This window comes from Erpetoichthys calabaricus, chromosome 8 (assembly GCF_900747795.2).
Source record: "Erpetoichthys calabaricus chromosome 8, fErpCal1.3, whole genome shotgun sequence".
NCBI classification, from domain to species: domain Eukaryota; kingdom Metazoa; phylum Chordata; class Cladistia; order Polypteriformes; family Polypteridae; genus Erpetoichthys; species Erpetoichthys calabaricus.
The window spans coordinates 73,809,787-73,834,037 of record NC_041401.2 but is presented as its reverse complement, the minus strand read 5'-3'; the positions used below and the strand labels follow the sequence as shown (position 1 = coordinate 73,834,037).

At 39.4% G+C, this 24,251-nt stretch overlaps 2 protein-coding genes across 4 annotated transcripts in view; both read right to left on the bottom strand.

The window, feature by feature from the left end:
* The window catches only part of LOC114656546 (dynein axonemal heavy chain 9-like), a 247,958-nt gene extending 243,770 nt beyond the window's left edge, over nt 1-4,188 (bottom strand). For all 3 annotated transcript variants that reach the window (XM_051930715.1, XM_051930717.1, XM_051930716.1), the window contains exons 1-2: nt 4,017-4,188; nt 34-162 (exon numbers count right to left, since the gene is read on the bottom strand). In XM_051930715.1, the coding sequence (XP_051786675.1) occupies nt 34-162; nt 4,017-4,148 (261 nt within the window). In that variant the 5' untranslated portion in view covers nt 4,149-4,188. The remainder of the gene's footprint in view (nt 1-33; nt 163-4,016) is intronic.
* Nucleotides 4,189-4,309: 121 nt separating this feature from the next.
* LOC127529008 (dynein axonemal heavy chain 9-like) overlaps nt 4,310-24,251 on the bottom strand; it is a 39,075-nt gene continuing 19,133 nt past the window's right edge. The window contains exon 8 of the mRNA XM_051931239.1: nt 4,310-4,506. Within this exon, the coding sequence (XP_051787199.1) occupies nt 4,310-4,506 (197 nt within the window). The remainder of the gene's footprint in view (nt 4,507-24,251) is intronic.

The following is a 24,251-nucleotide window of genomic DNA, read 5'->3' as shown; positions in this document are numbered from 1 at the left end:
TAAATGTGAAAATAATAAATGGATGACAACCACCTCTTGGTCAACAGTATGGACAAAGGCTTGGGGAGATATTCCAAAGCCTGCTGGAGCAGAATAAATGGGAACAGCATCACTCCATTTGACAAAATGACGAGTCTCACTGTCAAAATAATAGTCCCATATCTGTAAGAGAAAGACACATTTGAACAATACAGGTTTCGGGTCACATAGATCAAAGACATTTTACAACTTAACAGTAGACCCCTTAAGCCCACTACAATTACAATAAATAAATAAATGTTCGCTCTTTTAATTAATTTTAAAATACAGGTCATCTCACAAATTCTATCTCTTTGCTGCTATATCGTATTTTTATGTATTGAAAGCAATTTAACATGTTGGCAATTGTGATAAATAAATGATTTCATTCCAGTTCCAGTCACCTGCTGTTCTCCAACTTAAATTTAAAGAATAGTGCAATAATAGACACACCAACACTAAACAATATGTTATACGTGCTGGCAGTAATAGAATTTTCTTTAATAAGCGCAGCACCCAGCTGTGCTCTTTGAAGCTTACCAAATAGAAGGAGCATCAAGAGGGTGGACTGTGTAAAATATATCTCTACTAACCTTTAAATCCTGATCACCAGCTATTAAATACTGTTGGCATTTCAATCTTTTACACTTTTATTTACCTAAGTATAATCTCTCATTTACATAGTTTCTATATTTCACTATTCATCCACCCATTTTTAAACCCACGTAATCCCGTGCAGTCCCTCATGAGGGCCACAGGCTCGCCTATCTTGCTAGGATATAAGGCAGACCCCAATCTGGTACCAGTTGTCATTCCATCCTAATGTATGTTCACAAACACACCTCTACATCTATTGATGGTAGGCCAATATACAGAATCAGAAAATTCAGAAATAAGTAGTATACGACATGTTTTACTGGAACTGTACAAAAGATAAATCGATGATTGCGTTGGTGCTGCCTTTTGGTCCAGATGCCACGTATAGGAATTCTTTGATGATTTTATTTGTTTCATCCATCTCTCTGGTTTACAGACAACATTTCCATTATAGCTCTACCATATTTTGGCATCAGTCTTTCTATGAGCTTTCCAAAACTTAAAATCTCTGTCTATTACAAGCCAACTTACTCACCTAGTTACCTTCACTACAGCTCCTTATATGTCAGGCATACTCTAAAACTCTCTACGTCTTTCACAGTTCCTTATACTGCACAGCCTCTGCAATGACGAGGTTGACTTCTGAAATGAAGCACTCAGAATAAGGAGTGTCTTTATTGATAGAGGATACTCAATTCATATTGTAGAAAGAGCTCTCAGTCAAACCAGGAGCAGACCTCATAACATTCGCTCTAAGAGGAACCTCAATAATGAAACCCACATCCTGCTGATCCTCCCATTCCACATAGTTCTCCAGTTTTTAACAACCAACTAACTTTTTAATCTCTCCCTTCATCATCTCTAATTTCAGATTTTCCAAAGCTCCTCTCACATTTTCTCTTTTTGTCTGTTCTGGCTTTGCTTCCACAGTCCCCTCCTATATACAGTCATATGAAAAAGTTTGGGAACCCCTCTTAATTCTTTGGATTTTTGTTTATCATTGGCTGAGCTTTCAAAGTAGAAACTTCCTTTTAATATATGACATGTCTTATGGAAACAGTAGTATTTCAGCAGTGACATTAAATTTATTGGATTAACAGAAAATATGCAATATGCATCATAAAATTAGGTGCACAAATGTGGGCACCCCAAAAGAGACATCACATCAATGCTTAGTTGAGCCTCCTTTTGCAAATATCACAACCTCTAGACATCTCCTATAGCCTTTGATGAGTGTCTGGATTCTGGATGGAGGTATTTTTGACCATTCTTCCATACAAAATCTCTCCAGTTCAGTTAACTTTGATGGCTGCCGAGCATGAACAGCTTGCTTCAAATCAGCCCATAGATTTTCGATGATATTCAAGTCAGAGGACTGTGACGGCCATTCCATTCCAGAACATTATACTTCTCCCTTTGCATGAATGCCTTTGTAGATTTCAAACTGTGTTTTGGGTCATTGTCTTGTTGGAATATCCAACCCCTGCGTAACTTCAACTTTGTGACTGATGCTTGAACATTATCCTAAATAATTTGTTGATATTGGGTTGAATTCATCCGACCCTCGAATTTAACATTTCCCCAGTCCCTGAACTTGCCACCAAATTTGACAGTAGGTAGCAGGTGTTTTTCTTGGAATGCGTTGTTCTTCTTTCGCCATATAAAGTGCTTTTTGTTATGACCAAATAACCCAATTTTTGTCTCATCAGTCCAAAGCAATTTGTTCCAAAATGACTCTGGCTTGTCTAAATGAGCATTTGCATACAACAAGCGACTCTGTTTGTGGTGTGAGTGCAGAAAGGGCTTCTTTCTCATCACCCTGCCATACAGATGTTCTTTGTGCAAATTGCACTGAATTGTAGAAAGATGTACAGATACACCATCTGCAGCAAGATGTTCTTGCAGGTCTTTGGAGGTGATCTGTGGGTTTGTCTGTAACCATTCTCACAATCCAGAGCATATGCCACTCCTATATTTTTCTTGGCCTGCCAGACCTGGGTTTAACTGCAACTGTGCCTGTGGCCTTCCATTTCCTGATTACATCCCTTAAAGTTGAAACTGACAGTTTAAACCTCTAAGATAGCTTTTTGTAGCCTTCCCCTAAACCATGATACTGAACAATCTTTGTTTTCAGATCTTTTGAGAGTTGCTTTGAGGATCCCATGCTGTCACTCTTCAGAGGAGAGTCAAAGGGAAGCACTTGCAATTGACCACATTAAATACCTTTTCTCATGATTGGACACACCTGTCTATGAAGTTCAAGGCTTAACGAGCTAATCCAACCAATTTGGTGCTGTAAGTAATCAGTACTGCGCAGTTACATGCATTCAAATCAGCAAAATTACAAGGGGACCCAAATTTTTGCACAGCCAGTTTTTCAGATTTGATTTAATTACATACAACTAAATACTGTTTCACTAAAAATCTTTGTTCGTAAAACACCCCAGTACTCAGGTGTTTCTAGGAAATGAAAGACATAACACTGTTATGTTTTTTGTTGAAAGTAGAGTAAATTATTATGCAAGCTGAGAGGGGTTCCCAAACTTTTTCATATGACTGTATGTTACCTGCTTTTTCCTTTTCAGTCGTACAACTGTTGAAGGCTACACAGCCAAAATGTTGTGTCTTTAACCTTCTTTCCTTTTTAGTTATGAAATAACCTTTAACCTTTTCTTCCTTTGCAGTTGGACAGTGACACAGCCTTACACTAACTCCATAAGATATGTTGTGACCTACGGGTAAGCATAGTGATGCGCATCTTTACATACTCCAGTTTCTTCCACAGCCCAAACACATGCAGGTTAGGTTGTTAGACATCTTTATATCTTCACAGCGTCCCCAAATGCAAAGGTGTGCATACATGTGCCCTGTGATGGATTTATCCCTGTACAGGTTTGGTTACCAGATGTGAGTACAATAATCTACACTTTCTGTGCAGTTGGAGAGATAAAATATCCTTTAGCATATGAAGTTGCACTCAACAACTGGATTTCATTAGAATTTCAATGAGTAAGTAAGCTTTATCACCTCTGTTGTACCTTTTTATTTTTCAATAAAACAGTCATGACAGAACCTGATTAAAAAAGATGAAAATGAAAATTAAGCAAATAAAAAAAATGTTGCTTTAATGATCAGTAACGAGAAAGCACAGAGAAGATAAAGAGTGAGGAGAAAGTGGAAAATCGGAGAAGAAAAGAAAGGCAGGCCATTCCTCTGGCTTCCTCTATTAATCTATAAAATTAAATCCTTTCTCACTGTAGATTCTAGCCCCCTTAACATTCAAATGGACTCTTTTTGGCCTGCACATGGCCACTGTGCTTCACCACAACTACTAAATCAATCCCATTCCTTCTACTGACAAGGTAATAAAATGCTAATATAATACAGAATAAGCTGCTCACCTCTCCTTCAGGAGGAAAGCAGCAAATCTCATGGAAATGCTGTCTCCACAAGAGATTAAACACACTTTGTGACTGCTTATTTAAAGTGCCTCCAACAGCCCAGATGCATGAGAACAGGAAGCATTTCTTCATTTCTTCATACTGTAGTTCCAAACTTGGAGGACAGAGGGCCTGCAAATATGGAGACCACAAGCAATGTTATATGAGCACTGCAACTTCAGTAGGGAGAGGAGCGGTTAGACGGTATGTACCATCCATGTGTCTTTTCAATCTCTTTAGCAAAATATGTTTCATCATAAAATTATTAAGACTATAAAATACACAACTGGATTATCGAAATAAAATAATGAACTAGCCTCGAATATTCTGCAGAAGGTCTGAACCATGTTTTCTGAAGTGTTGTTGACCACTTTCTTCATCCTGAGATCTGTCTTCTTGTGCTCTGGGCTTCTGAGTGGAGAACTCTCACACACCCACTGCAAGGCAGGTCCTAAAACAAAAAACAAATAATACCATAAACTTGAGTCAATCAGTCAGTGCTCTAAGTTGTTACTTTGAGCAGCTCATCAAAAAGCATTGTTGGAAAAATGACAATTAAGGAGGTCGGTCCTGTGCTGTTGCAATGTGGTGCCACAACCATCCAGAGTCATGGATCTCACATTTGATTTTAATCAGAAACCCATGACTTCAGGCACAAAAGATCATCTCTTAATAAAAATAAAATAACATGTATTTGAACAGAAAATAATACTAAAGAACACATGCAGGAGAAATGAAATCAAGCCAACCAACCATATTTTAATGAGGATATTTGGACTCAACTAGAAAGCACCTGAGTTAGAGGCCTGACATTGGGAGTATGTCCTAGACCCCCCATTGCAGACAGTTCTATTAATATACATGTTCTTAATAATATTAAAAGTGCACAGGGGCAAATTATTATAGTTAAAGGAGGATTTCAATTACCCGGACATTAAGTGGGATAACTTTATGAAGAGTGGGGAACAGGATTTCACTGACATGATGTTTTTCTAATATAATATGTTAAAAAAACAACATGAGGGGAAGCCTGACTAGCTTTAGTATGTTGTAATAATCAGGACATAATTCAGAATCGAAAGTCTACCTAATGAAAAGGACCACAGAATCACAGTGTACTCTTCATTATCTCCATCTAGACCGTGTACGTAAGTGATTACAGGGGCTAATGAGACGTTAGGTTATATAGCCTGATGTGCGGAGTCAAGTTAGGTTATTCTTAAACTGTATAACACACTAGTGACTTCTCATCAGGAGTACTGTGTGAATTTTTAATCTCCATATTACAAAAAAGACATAGAAAAAATACAGAGAAGAGTGACTAGACTGATTACAGGAAAATAAGGCATGGACTATAGGCAATGTTGGAAAGAGTTTAATAATTTTAGGGTGAGCAAACAGAGATTAATAGCTGACATGATCAAACTGTTAAAAATTATAAAGGGAATTAGTAAAGTGAATCTCAGCTGTTACATGAAAATAAATTACTCAACAAGAACACAGAACCAGGAATGGAAACTTAAGGGTAGATTATGTACCAAAATTAGACAGTCTTTCTTCACATAGAGAATCACAGACACATGGAATAAGTGACCGAGTTGTGTGGTAAACAGTAGCATCTTAGGGACCTAAAAAACCTGACTTGACGTCATTTTGGAGAAATTAAGTGAGCAGTAATGATGAGTGTGTTGGGCTGATTGGCCTTTTCTTGTTCTTAATGTTCTAACGTTCTAATTAGAGACAAATCACAACACCTTTATCCATACCGTGTTATCAGACAAGGGGAGGCAACAAGCTTTCCTTTACTTTGTTTGAACATTGTATAACCCTTATGGTACAAGTCCTTTACTTTTCCTTATTGGCACATCTAATAGTAATGAGCAGAAAAACATGTCTACAGTATACTGAAGGAGACTTTCATAAAAGAAAGAGCCTAAACAAAAGAAAAGAAGCAGCACCATGGGACACCTCGGCCATAAGAGTCAATTAAATCAAAAAGACAAGCAAGTTAAGCCACAAAAGGGAAATAAAAAAAATGCATCGTGCAAAGCCTAAAATATTTCAGAGGTTCTTGCTTACTTCAGGCTACCTCACATATGCAGATTATCACAGGAATGTACCAGTTAGTTGTCTGATCAAAGGCATATAATCCGTGCATGAAAGTTATAATACCAGAAATTCACACTTTAAAAAAGGTTTCCTGATTCTTTCCAATCTACTAAACCTAAAAGTAATTCAGTGAAACATGCCTAGTCATTCTTTATTAATATACTGCATAAGTTGTACTGATCTGTTAAAAAAATACTGAAAGGTTTCAGGGTCAATCATGTAAAACATCACATGACATGCTGACACTAATATAAGTGAGACTCAGAGAGATTCAGGCAATGCAGGATTTATATCTGAAAGATAAAATATCACAAAACCCTTATGTAAGATATGCTCATGAGAAACTGAGTGAAAGAATCATAAGAGACTTAGTCAATGATGCATGTAAGTTTGCAGAGAGTTTGAATGTTAGTGCCTTTGCCTCATAAAGTCAGCTATTAGAAAATAAAATGGAAAAAAAAAATGGAACAACTATCCATAAGAAAAGAGAAGGCAAGTAGTATAGTAGAAATTGCAAAGTCCATAATAAGCATAATAAAGTAACACACAATACCTCACCTAATAGAGAATCTGAGAATTCTTAGGCCATTGGTGGCCTCTGATTTTGTTTTTTTTTTGGCAGCTTGTGCAAACTCCTCTCTCTCAACTCTGTCCTAATCTGACAGCGTTATATGTCAATGCTATTGACCCAGGAAATTAATAGTATGTACCTCCATACCGACAACACTGGTAACAAATGCCTCAAACTGGCTTTTTTTTATTTTTACATTTTTGCATGAAAAGTACACAAATTGACAGTTGGTTGAGCTTTGCTATCCTTCTCTATATGTTTTTTGTGATGAGATGTCTGTAATCAAAACCCAGCCCTTGACATCAAATTAGTCAGAGGTGACCTTCTTTAAATGTCATAGCACAATTCACATCCCGATTGCTAAATTCTAAAAATGGCTGATGAAACTGATAGAGTGATAAGTTGAAGGGCAGTGGCAAGGAAAACATGCTGTGCAAAAGAAATTTTTTACAGTTGTGTTTGTGGGTGTTTCTTTATATAGGCCCCACTTCAGCAAGTCAAAGAGATAGCAAGATAAATATAAAATCATAACTGCAAAGAAAGTTCAAATTTAGTTCAAAGGTAGCTTTTAATGGAGCTTCTTCACGTCTTTCAGATACACAAATGAACAGATGCCTCATAATAGCAGTAACATAAAAGCCTCACAAGCAGCATTTTTGTAGCTAATATGCTGTGGACATCCACTTCAGATGTCTAGCAGTGTCTAGATCCTGTTGCAACATAGGTATTTCTGCGAAAGCTAAGCGCTGTTGTTGAATTTCCTACAGGGAAAAGAGAGAGAGAGAGAGGCTCATGGAAAACGTCTCTTTCAAATTTCCTGTCAAAGTGAACGCCCACCGTGGGAAGGAGCCTGTCATCTTGATGTACAGCCCCACGCCGGCACAGTAATCTACGCTAAATTGCCAGAGTCGCTAGCAATGATGGAGTCATTGTGGAGGAAATTGGAAATCAATCCTTGTCATCACTGAACATAACTCTTTTATCAGAGCTGCGGTTCATGTGTGCACCGTGACTGGCAGGCTCTCAGAGATGGCAAGCACGCAACTCCCCGGCGCTGGAGACAGGAGGAAAGAGAGGGAGGGAGAGATAGAGAAAGAGAGAGTGGAGAAAATACATTATGAAATTGAGAAATTCATTCATTTACTAACAGTGCTGCTTATATTATAAACTCAACGCCGGTTCAATTTTATGATTACCAGTCAAGCAGAAGAAAGAAAAGACACAGTAGAATTTCTAAAAGGTAAAGCACCCGGATTCCATTAACTTTTATTCTATTAACACACATTCTGAATAAACTGATAGCTGCAGGGGATCTCTGCATTCCCTAGAGAATCCCCAGCAATAAAGTGCATAGAATAAGAGGCTAGAATAAGAGAAAAGCTCAGCCTATGCTTCTCAAAGATGTCCACACCAATATCCAAAGTTCCCAGGGCCCTAAGGCATGATTTTGCAAAAGTGCCACATATGTATATATCTCCGGAACCATGCTGGCCTGCAGCAATGCTGCAAGAAATTGGGCCACTGACAATTTATTCCTCACCTTGGCAATATGGTGTATGTAGTTTCCTTCCAAGGAATGACATGGAGATAACCAGTGTCACACACATGCGCATGGGAGACAGTTTACGGCTCAAAAATAAATACATTTGGCGCTGTACAGTAACACTTTCTGCTTTTCTCCCTCTGCAGACCCTCATCAGAACCCACCTCCTAAAGACATCACTTCCACCTCCCAAGATCCCGCCTAATGATGACATCACTTCCGGTTCCTGTTCAATCAAGAGCTCACCTCTTCCTGTTCCCATTATATAAATCCTCCACCATTTCATCTCACCTCAGTCCCTCTTTGAACTTATGTCTGTGAAGACGTTTTTCTTATTTTTGCATTTCTTCAAGTGTACTGGATTTATATTCCCCAAACCTTTATGCTTGTGACTGAGTCTTATTATACCAGTCAACCATATATATACAAACTCTTAATCATCCATCCATTACATTCACTCATTTATTATTCTTACTGACTGTTTAGCAAATGTCATTGTCCGATCCAAAAGTAAAACAATAAAAGTTGTGAATGAAAAACAGCTTTACTGTTAGCTCCAAGGCAAGATGAAAATTTTCAATCCAAAAAAATAAAAAGACAACACAGTTGGTTGATGATTGAAAAGTACAGGGCATCCATAGATATTCATTAGCACAGAAGGATGGAAAGCCTAAGCAGTCACAAGCCTCTTTGCTAACAGATGCATCTTCAACAGAAGGCTGAACATCATTTAACAGAAGAATATGGCTTGGGAGCATCTAATAGAAGACTTTTGGAGTCAGGAAAAGCTGCCCAGAATTAATGCACAATAAGCAAGACCAAAAAGTTAACTGTCAGTGGATAGTTAAAAAAAAAAGAATAAAAGAAATCTCAAAACATAATGGACACCAGTGGGTCACACCACCCTTCATAAAGGACTTGAAAGGAGTTACTTTAACAGTCCAGAAGGTGTAGTATGTATCCTTATGTGGGCCTGTTAAACAGAACCAAAGCAAAAGGAGATACCCTGTGAATTAATGTCAGATGTGAAAATATGACTAAAATAATAATGAATGCTGTAGTGTGCGGCTGAGGCCCTTGCCTGAACAGGACGCCTCCACGCTGAGAGAGCAAGCATGGCCAGAGCGTTATCTCCCCCAGGACACTAGATGGCAGCCCCACTGGGTTCCAGCAGTGCCTCAGACTCCCACAGGGCTTCATGGGAGTTGGAGTTTGGTGCAACCCTGTTGGGATCCATGGGCACCACCAGGGGGAGCTTCGGCAGGATCTCCGGAGACCTTTTGGGCAGTTCTTCCACCACACCCAAAAGTGCAGCCGGAAGCTAGGTCATCAAGTACTTGGAGCACTTTTGGTGCAGTATAAAAGGAGCTAGCACCCACTACTCGAGGAGCCGGAATTGGGAGGAGGAAGACAAAGCTCAACCAGAGGAGTGGAGGAGAAAGAAACAGAGCAAGAGAAGGAAGAGTATTGTGTTGGTGCATTGTGCTTGTGAGACTGTGCTGTACTTGTGGGAAATGGGGGAAGGTGTTTCCCATGAGGTAAAAAAGAAGATAAAAAACACGTGTGTGCCTTGAACTTGTGTTCCACGATTGTCTGTGTTGGGTTGAGGCGGCGGTGCTGGCCTGGTGGTCCACAATGGTAAATGATGGCGATGAAATGAAGAATGGTGACTTCAAAACGACATGAAATGCTTTAATCACTGAATACTACTAAATTAGATTAGTGCAAACAAAAGTTGTGGACAAATAAAGTACGCTTGTAGGTAAAGGAATCAAAAGGGCTATATGACAATAAACTTGAAATATAAAATTGCAGATGGTTGTTAACACTATACTATATGTGACAAGTGAAAACACACAGGTTTAAAGACTGTCTAATACTTTTGTGAATATAGTTAAAACAGACAAGAATTAAGTGGGACTTAAGAACAGAAAATGGTGATAAAAACCAGGGTTGTGGACTTATAAAAAAAAAAAGTTTCCATCTCCAACACAATCTCCAGCTTTATTATTTGCTTAGTTTCTAACTATAGCTTTTATAGAAGACAGTAATATTCTAGAATAATGTAGTTAATAACTATAGCATTTCAAAGTATGCAGAGAATGATGGTACTAGCGAATTAAGATGTGCATTAGAGGTGTGAGGTAAAGCTGGACTCAACATACAAGTTGTGATTATGGGGCATTTCACTATCAGGCTGCTATGAATTTGAACATAAGAACATAACAAATTTGACATACAGGAGGAGACCTTTCAGTCCATCAAGCTCGTTTATTTAGCTAATGGCTAACCTGTTCCGATATCTCATCCAGATACTTCTTAAAAGTTGTCAAGGCTCCTGTTTCTATTACATGGCTTGGTTGTTTGTTCCAGATTCTTACAATTCTTTCCATAAAGAAGTGCTTTAGTCCTTAATGCACTTGCCCTTAATTTCCACTGGTGTCCTCAAGCACATGATCCACTATTTAGTTGAAAGAGTCCTGCAAGACCTACTCCATCAATGCCTTTAAGAATTCTGAAGACCTGGATTAGGCCTCCATACAATCTCCTCTACTCAAGACTAAAGAGGTTCAATTCTCTGAGTCTGCCAGAGTAGGACATGTCCTTAAGTCCAGGGATATATGTACTGCTATGTCTTTCTGGTAGTGGGGTGACTAGAACTGCACACAGAGCCCCAGGTGCAGTCACACTAGTGCTTTATGTAGTTTGAGCATAATAATAATAATAAAAAAAAATATAAAAAAAGCTCTCTTTAAAGCTGGCTCAGAATACTATTCTACAATAATCGATTGCAGTAATAAAAATCCACGGATACTGTTCAGAACAGTTGCTAAACTAACAAATGGGAATTCAGATCTACAGTGCAAAATACCAACAGATATCAGCAGTACAGACTTTATGAACTTCTTCAATGAGAAAATTAAAAACATAAGATCCCAGATCTCAGCATCACAGTACAAACCATATGACCGAATTACAGCAAGTTAAAATTCAATTAGGAGACACGAGGACCCGGTTGGCTGAATCGGAAGCTCGAGCAGCAGCAGCAACTAGAGCGGAGACATCGCGGTCTGTACCACCTTTATTAACATATTTAACAGAAGATGATGATATCGAAACGTACTTTCTGGTATTCGAACGCAACGCTAAACGCAATGAATGGCCGCAGATGGAATGGGCCTACATTCTGGCACCCTATCTGAAGGGGGCTTATTATGAGCTTTCTGAGGGGCAGGCTGCCGATTACGAGCTCCTAAAGAAGGAAATATTCTAACGCTATGGTGTATCAGCGGCACAGCAGGCGAGAGAGTGGCGAGCATGGAGGTTTGACCCCGAGCGAACCATACGTACACAAGTGTACGAGGTGTGGGGCAAAGTGGGCTGCTGGCTAAGGCCAGATGTTAATAGTGCCCAGCGTATGGTCGCGTTATTAACGATCGAGACCTTTATAAATGCTCTGCCTGAAAAACTCGCCCAGCAGGTCCGAAAACAGGAGGTTACCTCCATGGATAACCTTGTTGAGGTGGTGGAGCGTCATTGGGTGGCCTGTAAATCGAAGGGCTCAGAAAAGTTCTCGCGTTCAACCCGACAGGTTCGTGTACCTTATACAGAGACCCCCGATCTAATCCCGAAGTCTCCACAAGGAAGAAAGAAAGACCAAGCAATCCTCCACGCTGTTTCAAGTGTGGAGGGTTGGGTCATTTATTTACTGCATGCCCATCTCCGGAGCCGGTGGATTGTTCATTAGGAAAGGGAGAGAGGTATTGTGCTATTGTCACCCCTTTGTCTTTTCCGTATACAGGAGCAGTAATTCTTAATGGTTATAAAGTCACAGCGATGTTTGATTCCGGGAGTAACATATCCATTGTTGCTCGCCATTATGTTTTACCGCGACAGTGGGTAAATCATAAGATCAGTTTAAAATGTATACATGGAGACACCCGATATTATAGAGCAGCCTCTTGTATAATTACGGTGGATAATGTCATGAAAACTACTGTAGTGGCAGTAATGGCGGACCCACCATTTCCGGTTATACTTGGGCGAGATTGGTCTCATAATAAAAGCGGTATAAACTCTTCTGCTCCTACTATAAAAGAGGGCTTGGTAATGGATGGTAATGAAGCTAATCCGACTGCCTTCATACTGTGTATTCGCTCCCACAATTCCCAGATAGATAGCATAGCAGACGGAGATGAAGGTCCTTCAGGCACTACAAGAGGCAACCCACCTCCCGTATGACCTGATTCGACTGAAACTCCTCCCCTTGAGATAGCTCATGATCCCATTAGTGGTTTAGTTTCACAATTTAAAATTACACCTTCATCATTTAAACGGGAGCAATGGAATGATGATTCCTTAAAGTTTGCCAGAAATGCAGTAGTTTCAGTAAATGGACAGTTGTCTGTAAATCCCTTACCATGAATTCCCTACTTTGTTATAAAAAAATGATCTGTTATATTGCGTGGCTGAACATGATGGGGAGATTAGTACATTATTGTTAATTCCCCACTCGTATCGTTGTTACGTATGTGAATGAGCTCATGCTCATTTACTCGGAGCCCATTTGGGGACCGATAAAATATTAGAACGTATTAAGTTCAGAGTCTATTGGCCGGGAATAAATGAGGAGGTCAGACGTTTCTGTACTTCGTGTCCAGAATGTCAGATTCGTCAGATTCCCAGGAGGGACCGAGCTCCTCTTATTCCTCTTCCCTTAATTGATATTCCTTTTGAAAGAGTCGGAATTGACTTCGTAGGACCCATTGAGCCTTCACTACGAGGTCATAAATATATATTAGTTATGGTAGATTATGCCAAGCGATTTCCAGAAGCTGTTCCTTTGTGCTTGGCAACTTCTAAAATAATCGCACGGGAACTAGTAGGGATATTCGCGCGTGTTGGGATTCCCAAAGAGGTATTAACAGACCAAGGAATTCCTTTCACGTCGGAGACTTTCAGGGAAGTTGCTAGGTTAATGCGCATTTCACATCTGAAAACATCGGTCTATCACCCCCAGATGGATGGCTTGGTAGAGAGATTTAATCAAACTCTTAAACAGATGTTACGTAAGGTAGTTAGCGAGGATGGACGGAACTGGGACCAGCTGCTTCCCCTCGTACTCTTTGCATATTTGGAAGTCCCACAGACCTCAACAGGGTTTTCTCCATTTGAACTACTTTATGGAAGACAACCTCAGTATATGGTAAAAGAGGTCCTACCAACCTCTAATATTTTGAAATACATCGCGCAATTACACGACAGATTAAATAAGATCCGGCCCGTACTTAAAGAACATATGGAAAAAGCTCAAGCAGCTCAGTCACGATATTATAATCGAAACACCACCCTTTGGGAATTTCACCCGGGGGATCGTGTTATGGTGCTCGTACCTACTTCCCATTCAAAATTATTGGCACATTGGCAAGGGCCATATGAAATTAAGGAACGAAAAGGGCTTGTCGATTATTTAGTTAAACAACCTAATTGTCGACCAAGCGAGCGCATGTACCATGTTAATTTGCTGAAACCGTGGAAGGATAGAGAGGCGGAGCCTCCCTCCGGTCAGCCATGCTCACTTTTTGTTGCATATCAACCCCTTAACTTCTGTTCGAATTTGTATTGGCAACAACGACAAGATCTGGAATCTGCTATCTTGTCCATACCGGAAGTAGTCAGCGAGCAACCTGGTCGCACTGCGCTGATTGAACATGACATTGTTACTGATCCAGAGGTGGTTGTCTGAGAACGCCTGTATAGACTTCCTGAACCAAAGAAAAATGAAGTTGAATTGGAAATTAGGCAAATGCCTAAAAGAGATGGACATTATTGAGGAAAGCTATAGCCCATGGTCTAGTCCAATCGTCTTAATTCCCAAACCTGATGGATCCTGGAGGTTCTGTAATGACTTCCGACGACTCAATCAGGTTTCTAAGTTTGATGCATATCCTATGCCTAGAGTGGATGATCTTATCGAGAAGCTGGGAAACGCTCAGTTTTTGACTACACTTGACATGACGAAAGGGTACTAGCAAATTCCCTTAACATCTTTCGCAAAAGAAAAAAACGCCTTTAGTACACCTAGTGGACACTGGCATTACAAGGTCCTTCCATTTGGTTTGCACGGGGCACCTGCAACTTTTCAGCGTCTGGTGGACACACTGTTATGTCCCCACAATTCCTACAGTGCCGCCTACTTGGATGACATCGTCATTTATTCCGGCACTTGGAAGGATCATGTAAAGCATGTGTTGGCTGTGCTTACCATGCTGGCTCAAGCTGAGCTTCGGATCAACCCAAAGAAATGTTTCTTTGGCTTGAACGAAGCCAAATATTTAGGCTATCTAGTTGGTGGTGGGGCCGTGCAACCACAGTGTTCCAAAATTGATGCCATTGTTAAATGGCCCTGTCCGATTACAAAGAGGCAAATGCAAGCTTTCTTGGGGTTGGCGAGTTACTACCGTCGTTTTGTACCTCGGTTTTCTGAGAGGGCTACGCCTCTTACGAATTTAACAAAGAAAAAGGCTCCTCTTAAAGTGGTATGGGATGAGACTACTGAAGCTGCTTTTTGTGACCTGAGTTGGCCCTTACGTCAGCACCTGTTTTGAAATCACCTAACTTTTCTTGTCCTTTTATCCTTCAGACCGATGCATCAGACACAGGACTGGGTGCCGTGTTGAGCCAATGCATTGACGGTGCTTAACACCCCGTGTTGTTCCTCAGCCGGAAACTGTTGGATCGGGAGACTCAGTATGTGGCGGTGGAACATGCGGCTTTGGCGATTAAGTGGGCTGTGACACAACTGCTGTAAACTCCCATCCCAACAGGTAGTAGTCAGAGGAAGAGAAAGCCCGTTTAAGAAGCACATAGTGATTCACACACATAGAGCACATAGAAGAACAAATTCAAAACAAAGCATTTAACGTGTTACTTTAGTTACGATGGGATTTGAGAAACTAGTATATTAAATGATTTTAAGATGAAGTTTATGATGTCCTACTTTAATGACAAAATAAACGACGTGATTAAAGTGGAAATTTCGAGATTAAAGTTGACATTTTGAGCTTTTTTCCCACTGTGTCCCTATTTTTTTTCTTTTTTCTATACCCTAATAAGCTTTCATATGACACTCAGATGGTGGGCTACAACTCGCCTTTTCATAGCGACTTTGATATCTGACAACTTCTTTTTTATTTCGGGCACTGTGTGACTTTGTGAACTTGAGCACTCTATGTCACTCAATCAGCTTCCTTTTGTTGTTTATACCACTGTTTAAACCAACAAATTGTGCATTTTTCCTTGCCTCCACTTGGTATTCGCTGAAATTCTTCTGTTTCCCACCGTGCTTTTGCCATTGCTTTTTCACAGAGCGCTGAGCTTAAGGGCTATTTATATTGATTCGCATATTCAAAGAGGCATAATTCTGGGAGGAGTTTGGGAGTAGCAGCAGGCGCGTGCACGTGCATTACTTTTCATGTTGACCGGGATTTATGGAGCAAAAGAACATGGAAGATGGCGAATGCACAGATATATGCATCTGGATTTCTTTGTGCGTACGAACATTTCTGCTTTTGTCCATACGCCATGTTTTAGTGTGAATTCTATGCATGCTGTTATGTATGAGGCCCCAGGCTACAAGAAAGACATAGCAGCACTTGAAGCCATTCAAAGTTTATCCCAGGACTTAAGGACATGTCCTACTCTGCCAGACTCACAGAATTAGACCTGTTTAGTCTCAAACAGAAGGAAACTACATGTAGACTTAATGCAGGGATTCAAAATCCTCAAAGGCATTGATAAAACCAGATCCAGCAGAATTCTTTCAACATTACCGCAGGACACCAGAGGAAATTAAGGGAAATGAATTTAGGACTGTAGCCAGGAAGCACTTCCTTATGCAAAGAATGGTGGTAATCTGGGGTTGGAATAATTATTATTATTATTACTATTTGTATAGTGCATTTCTCACTAGTCAAAGTAGTGAGAACAGGGTGTATGAAGCCACTTCAGCCACCACTAATGTACTGTATGGCACCCACATGGAAGATGTGATGGCAGACATTTTGTGCCAATACACTCACCACACAGTAGCTGTAGGGTGGTGAAGGGGTGAGAGATTGTTAGCCAATCAGAGGGTGGGGAAGATTAGGAGGCCAGAATAATTAGGCTGTAGTGGACAGTTTTTCCAGGACATCTCAATACACCGTATTCTTTATGAAGGATGCCCAGGAATCTTTTATGACCACAGAGAGTCAGGGTCTCATTTGTACATCTCATCTGAGGGATGTTTCTAATATAATGTATAGTTATTTTCTTTTACTATATCCACAGTAAAATTACACACAGTCTTTAGACCTGTCTGTTTTCACATGTCACATGTAGCATAGTGTTAATAACCGCTTACAATTTTACATTTCAAATTTATTGTCATATAACCCTCATGTTTCCTTTACCTACAAGCATATTTTATTTATATACAGCTTTTCTTTTCACTGATCTAATTTAGTAGTATTCAGTGATTAAAGCATTGTATGTCCTTTTGAAGTCACCATTCTTCATTTCATAGCCATCATTTACCATTCATTATTATTTTAGCCATATTCTAAGATCTGGTATTAATTTACAGGGTACCTCCTCTTACTTTGTTTCTGTTTAACAGGCCCACATAAGTATACATAGGACACATTATGGACTGTTATAGTAAGTTATTTCAAGTCCTTTCTGAAGGATAATATGCCCCCACTGGTGTCAAATGTCCATGTTTTGAGATGTCTTTAATTCTTTTTTTTTAACTGTCCACTGACAATCAATGCATAGGCCTTGCTCACTGTGCATTAATTCTGGGCTCTTTGGCTGACCTTAAAACTCTTCATTTAGATGCCCATAAACTGTGTTCTTCTGTCAGACTGTGCTAAATGATGTTAAGCCTTCTGTTGAAGACACATCTGTTCATAAAGAAACTTGTGACTGCTCAAGCTTTCCATCCTTCTGTGCTCTTCCTGAATGTCTACAGCTGCCCTGTTCTTTCCAAATATTATTTGGATTTAAATTAAATGCAAATAAATAAATTGAAAAATTGCAGCTAATTTATGTAGCTAAACTATCTAAATGTAGAGTACAGTTATTAGTCAGTAGACATTCTCCAAGGCCACTCAAACAAATAAATAGAATGAGCAGCATTGCCCAGTACATGTACATGCCCCTGATCAGTTCCTTTTTACCCATTTGAATGGAAATTTTTAGTGTTCAAGAGTCTTATAAGAGTAAAATAATTAAGTTATGTCCTGAGCCTACATGATAGTTTAGGGAGTTTAACATCACCAGTTTAATGTGTGATTAACAATATTCAAGTACATTATTAGCATCAAGATCTTCAACTGCCTTTAGATATGCTTGCTAAGATGCTGTTAATTTAAAGTAAACATTTAATGACCATCACATACTCAAGCAAATAAAATCCTTCTTTCTCCATTTTGAAAAAGTCTACCATGTAAGAAAAAAACCAATAACGTTAAGGTTAGGGTTGGTTTGGGGTAGTTCATAAAATTAATGTTTTGTTAGGTATTGAACTCTTTCCATTAATATTCTTCCCCCACTTAATCCAGTTTTAGGGTTGTGGGAAAACTGAGACTTACCAAGGTAGATTGATTATATTTGTTTAAAAACTGCATTTTATATTTCGCTCATCTACCTAAGTATCTTCCCATCACTTGACAAATACCACTCCACAATACTGTTGTTCAGACGAATTTTACAGTTGGACTACAAGCAGGCAAAGTGCCTTTCTCAGTTTCAAAATGGAGAGTTAAGGGCAGAGTCTGAATCGGCAGTCTTATGATTCAAAGGCCAGTGTCAAAGCCACTAAATGCCTTCCACAAACATCAAATTCACAGATTTTTGTTTTCAAAAGCATACTATAATTTTTAATTACATTCTACATCCTAAGAGCAAAGTTACGGGGTTGTTTTTAACACATCAGTAACATGTATACGCTCTTAATTTTAAGTATTGTAGTTAGTCATTAATAACACTGCACAACAAAGTTTTTTAACTTCTTGAACACTGTTGGGTGTTTCTTATAGATTTTTGGGTGCTGATCATGAATATCACATCAACATTTACCTATCACGTACCGTTTCAATTTTGTCATGATCTTTCCTTATATTTGTATCCAAACATTTTCATTCCTGTAAGTGACTTATCAACAATGGTTTGTGCAGCCTGGGCATGTCCAGGCATGGAATCAGGCCAGGTTGGAAGCTGTTCTGTGGAAGTTGACATCCTGGGCATGTCTGGGCAGATTTGAACGAGCTTGACGCTGTCTCAGCATGCTATATATGTGGCTTGCATACACCGATCATGCTCATATGGTTAATATAGATAGTCAGTGTGTATGTATAGTATCAGTATAGTAAAGTATGGTATCTGTAGCAATATAACAGTAAGTAAGCTTGATGCTATAGATGTTTTGGTGTTGGCCAATATGTCTCGTCAATGTTGTAACAGCCGCAATACATTCTGCTATATTTGTGGCGAATATACACTTGCGCGTCGGAGACGTTGGATGACTGCTCTTGTGAAGAAAGCTTATCATCTGTATTTCGGCTGCAAAACTGGTGATCAAGACAAGGAATGGGCACCTCACATTTGTTGTGCGATATGTGCTGTCAGTCATAGAGCCTGGCTCAGAGGCACTCGAAAGACAATGCTGTTTGCTGTTCCAATGATATGGCGAGAACAGAAAGGCCATGTGACGGACTGTTACTTCTGTTTGACTAACGTGTCTGATTTCTCTGCCAAAAACAAGAAGTCTACTGAATATCCTAATCTCCCTTCAGCAATGTGACCCATGCCACATACAATACAATACAATTTATTTTTGTATAGCCCAAAATCACACAAGAAGTGCCGCAATGGGCTTTAACAGGCCCTGCCTCTTGACAGCCCCCCAGCCTTGACTCTCTAAGAAGACAAGGAAAAACTCCCAAAAAAACCCTTGTAGGGGAAAAAATGGAAGAAACCTTGGGAAAGGCAGTTCAAAAAGAGACCCCTTTCCAGGTAGGTTGGACGTGCAGTGGGTGTCAAAAAGAAGGGGGTCAATATAATACAATACACAGGACAGAACAAATCCTCAATACAGTATAAAAATAAAAATTTTACAAGTACGGTCCAGAATTTAACAGTAGATGATATCACATAATATGATTTGGATTTGTTTAGAGTCCTGGAGACCTCATCCATCAAGCTGCCTCACCCATTTGGCCATTCCACAGTTGAAACATTGCTTGGCCAGCCAACCCGATGAAAGAACCCCTCTACCCCACAATTCCTGCGATCCTCCATCAGGGATGACTTTACGTTAGGCAGGCAAAACAAATTGGCAGGTGGGCCGTGGCACCAAGTGCCACGTTTGAGTACCAAGAATAGAAACAGAATAGGTGAGGGTTAGTAACAAATTATAGCTATCATGTTACTTATGTTTTAGTGCTAATGACTAACAACAGAGATGCAGTCTGTACAGTTAATCAGCAGCTCTAGTCAGGATATGCTAAACTGAAGTAGTGAGTCTTCAGCCGGGATTTAAAAGCTGAGACCGATGGGGCATCTCTTATAGTAGCAGGCAGACCATTCCACAGTTTAGGGGCTGTTGTGATGTGAGATTTTACATATACCTTGATGAATATTTTGTACTGTATATCTTTATTTGTAATTTAGACAAAGCAATGTAATTTAGTGTTTACCTCCCCGCCCCCCAGGAATGGGTCTGTTTGAATTTTACGGCAGGATTTGGGGGATGTGTGTTTTAAGCCAGTTTGGCAAGTGTTTCCTTGCTAAAGTCATTTCTACCCCCGCAAATGGGCTAAGGTGTACTTTAACATATGGTTTGGGGGCAGGTGTTAAGATGTTCTATTTCCCCCATTGGTCTGAGGTATGGCTGTTTGGAATTGGCTTGTCTCAGAGGCCTTTAAGTACCATGATGTCCTATTGGCTCTCGGGGTTGGACAGAACATCTATAAATGTATGTGTTTAACCTCAGTATCTCTCTCTTACTAACCAACATCTGAAAGAAGCATCTCTCTTGCTAACCTGATGATGAAGACCACACAATGAAGAGAACAGCTCAGCAGCCATTTTGAACAGACATGTGGCTGAAAGCTGAGCAACAATGATGCCTTAACTAGAGACATTTAAGTAACTACAAGTCTGTGCCGCCTGAACTACATATCACCATTTAATCAGGTTGTATGGTTGCCAATATTCAAATGTACTTTGCATTTTGTTATTATTTATGAATATTACCAAAAATACTAATACATTGTTTAAACTGTAACTTAGCTTCTGCTTGTCTTTTTACTACATCTAATTACCTAATGTTATAGATATAGAAGGGAAGGTGAGGATAAATTATATACAATAGTATCTTATAAACAGTAGTAAGTCTGTGAGATTAGGCATTCTAAGGCTACATATTAATAATACAATAGGGGAAAGTAGAGCAATATATATTACTCTACCAAGACAAAACAGGAGCCCTGTAACTAAAAGTTTAACCTCCCACTGTTATTTTATTAATCCTTGGAATCATAAGCAGACCGGTATCTTGAGATCTCAATGTGCGCTCTGGTTTGTAAGTCATGATAAGTTCAGACAAGTAAGCCGGACCTTGGCCATTTAATGCTTTATATGTTAAAAGGAGGACTTTGAAATCTGCCCTAAACTTAACCGGGAGCCAGTGTAAGGATTTAAGAACTGGAGTTATGTGTTCGTACTTACTTGTTCTTGTAATAATTCTTGCAGTAGCATTTTGGATTAACTGGAGGCTATATAAAGAATAGTATTAATGTCCAGTGAACACCGCATTACAGTAGTCAATCCTACTAGAAATAAATGCATAAATTAATTTCTCAGAATCGTGTTTATTTAGAAAGTGCCTTAATTTCCCAACATTTTTAAGAAACATGATTTGGACAACTTTGTAATATGCACTTTAAATGACATGCTAGAGTCAGAGATAACTCCTAGATTGCGGGCTGATTCAGTAAAATTAATGGTGATTCAAACTGAGTTAAATGATGACAAAATATTGTTGTGATTAGTGCCATTCCCTCCAACAATTAACATCTCTGTTTTATCTGTGTTTAAAGACAAGTAGTTCTCATCCATTCACTCCTTTAATTCACTAACACAACTAATTAAAGACAACATCGGAAAAACTTCATTTGATCTAAATGACAGGTATAACTGGGTGTCATCTGTATACGAGTGAAAATTAACATTATGTTTCCTAATGAGAGATCCCAGTGGAAGCATGTAAAGCGAAAACAGTAAAGGTCCCAGTACTGAGCCCTGCGGGACACAATATCTCACTTCTGTGTATAATGATGGAGTACTGTCAGCACATTTCTGTACATATTGGAATCGATTTGATAAATAAGAACTAAACCAACCAAGCACGGTGCCTGTAAACCCAACATCATTTTCTAGCCTGTGCAGTAAAATAGAATGGTCAATGGTGTCAAATGCTGCACTTAAGTCTAACAACATAATTACAATGAAGTTTCCTTCATCAGAGGATATCAGAATGTCATTAACAACCCGCTTTAGTGCCGTTTCTGTACTATGACCAGTGTGGAAACCAGACTGGAATTTCTCAAATAAATTGTAATGCGTAAGGTGTTACTGAAGCTGATTGGCGACTACTTTTTCTAATATTTTAGAGAGAAAAGGTAAATTTGAAATAGGCCTATAATTATTTAGTATGTGTGGGTTTAGGTCTGACTTTTTAAGTAATAGTTTAATGACTGACACTTTTAGTGCATCAGGTACTGTGCCCTGCAATAATGAACTACTGATAATGTTTAGAATACAACAACAACAACATTTATTTATATAGCACATTTTCATACAAAAAATGTAGCTCAAAGTGTTGCAAGGCTTTAAGCAGACCGGATATAACTTATCCTCACCTTCCCAAGTGTTGCAAGAACATCCATTGCATTTTACTAGTTTTGTTGGCACTGGATCTAGGGAACAAGTAGTGGGTTTCATTTTAGAAATTAAAGTTAAGACTTCCTGCTCTGTTACAGGATTAAAATTACTAAAGTCCTGAATGCAATGTGAGGCAGGGTCTGCTAAGCTAGTATGCGGTTTGTACTGTGATGCTGACAACATGACAACAGTCTTCCAATTCTGAAACCACCAGAGGACTGGACCTTAGACAAACCAGATGAAGAAACGGCAATGCAGGGTACTGACAGTGACATTGACCCGGATTTTGAACCATGCTCATCAGGCGATCCACATCTGATAACACAAGTCTTAATTGAACGATTTGGTCAGAGATTTGGGTCTGTCAAAAGCAAAAGCTGAGCTCCTGGGTTTGAGACTGCAGGAATGGTGTTTGCTATCACCAGGTATGAAAATTTCTGTGTTCCGAGGCCGATATCATGATATAACCAAATTTTTTGCACAAGTCGACAGTCTCTGTTTCTGTTGTGACATTGAAGGATTATTCTCAGCCTTGGGTTGTGATCACCACCCGGAAGAGTGGCGTCTCTTCGTTGATTCGTCAATGTTAAGCCTGAAAGCTGTTCTGCTACACAATGGCAACATTTATCCTTCAGTACCTGTTGGCTTTGCAGCACACATGAAAGAAACGTATGAGAATATGGAACTGTTGCTGAAGCACGTCCAGTATAGCAGGTACAACTGGAATATCTGTGGAGATCTTAAAGTCGTTGCTCTGTTACTAGGACTGCAGCTCGGCTATACAAAGTACTGTTGTTTCATCAGTGAATGGGACAGCCATGCCAAAGAGTTGCACTATTCTTGACAGAACTGGCCACTCCGTAAAAAGTTAGTTCCAGGAGAGAAAAATGTGGCACATGAATCACTTGTCGACCCGGCAAAGACATTTTTGCCTCCTCTTCACATAAAACTGGGACTCATGAAGAATTTCGTGAAAGCACTGAACAGGGAAGGCGAAAGTTTTCGTTATTTAAGACAGATGTTCCCAAGAATAACTGACGCCAAGATCAAAGAGGGCATTTTTGTTGGCCCCCAGATCAGACATGTTATGAGTGACAAGCGCTTTGAAGATCTGTTAATTGGGCCAGAAAAAATTGCCTGGAAAGCCTTCAAAGATGTTGTTGACAAATTTCTGGGCAATTACAGAGCGACAAACTACATTCAGCTGCTAGACAAACTTCGCAAAGCATACAAGACAATGAAGTGCAACATGTCACTCAAGATTCATTTCCTCCACTCACACTTGGACTTCTTCCCCACAAATCTCGGTGCTGTCAGTGATGAACACAGTGAAAGGATTCACCAGGACTACGATGGAGAAACGATACCAGGGCAACTGGAATCTGTCAATGCTTGCTGACTATTGTTGGACACTGTAACGTGATGTACCAGACATTGAATACAAAAGAAAATCAGTAGCAAAACACTTTTAATTCTGTTGAATTTAATAGCTTATGTGAAACATAAACGTAACTAAATACGTTATTGTCAGTAAACATATAAATGTCTGTTTCTCAGAGTTCCTACGTGATGTAGTAAAACCAAAACTATATTTGTGCATACCCAGTAGGAAGCAAGACTTTTCAAAAAAAGTGTTGTGCAGTGTAAACAGCTTAGCTCCTTAGCAACATCCTTTGACCTTTATGGAACTGACAACATCAATGCAACACAGTGATATCAAGGAAGTAAACCTAAGGAAGAGAGGTACAAAGGCAAATTCCAACCTAAGACAGGTTTGTGGTCTGTTTGGATTAAGATGTGGTAAACTTCAGTGACATATAACCTCCTCATTGTGAGATTTCTTTTAATTAATACAATATATTAATAAAGATAAAAGACAGAAAAAAAATCAAAGATTGTAGTCAGTAACAACTTGGTATCACAAATCTTGATATTGGTACTGCTGTAATGCATAATTAACAAACGCTAGGAAAGACTACAGAAA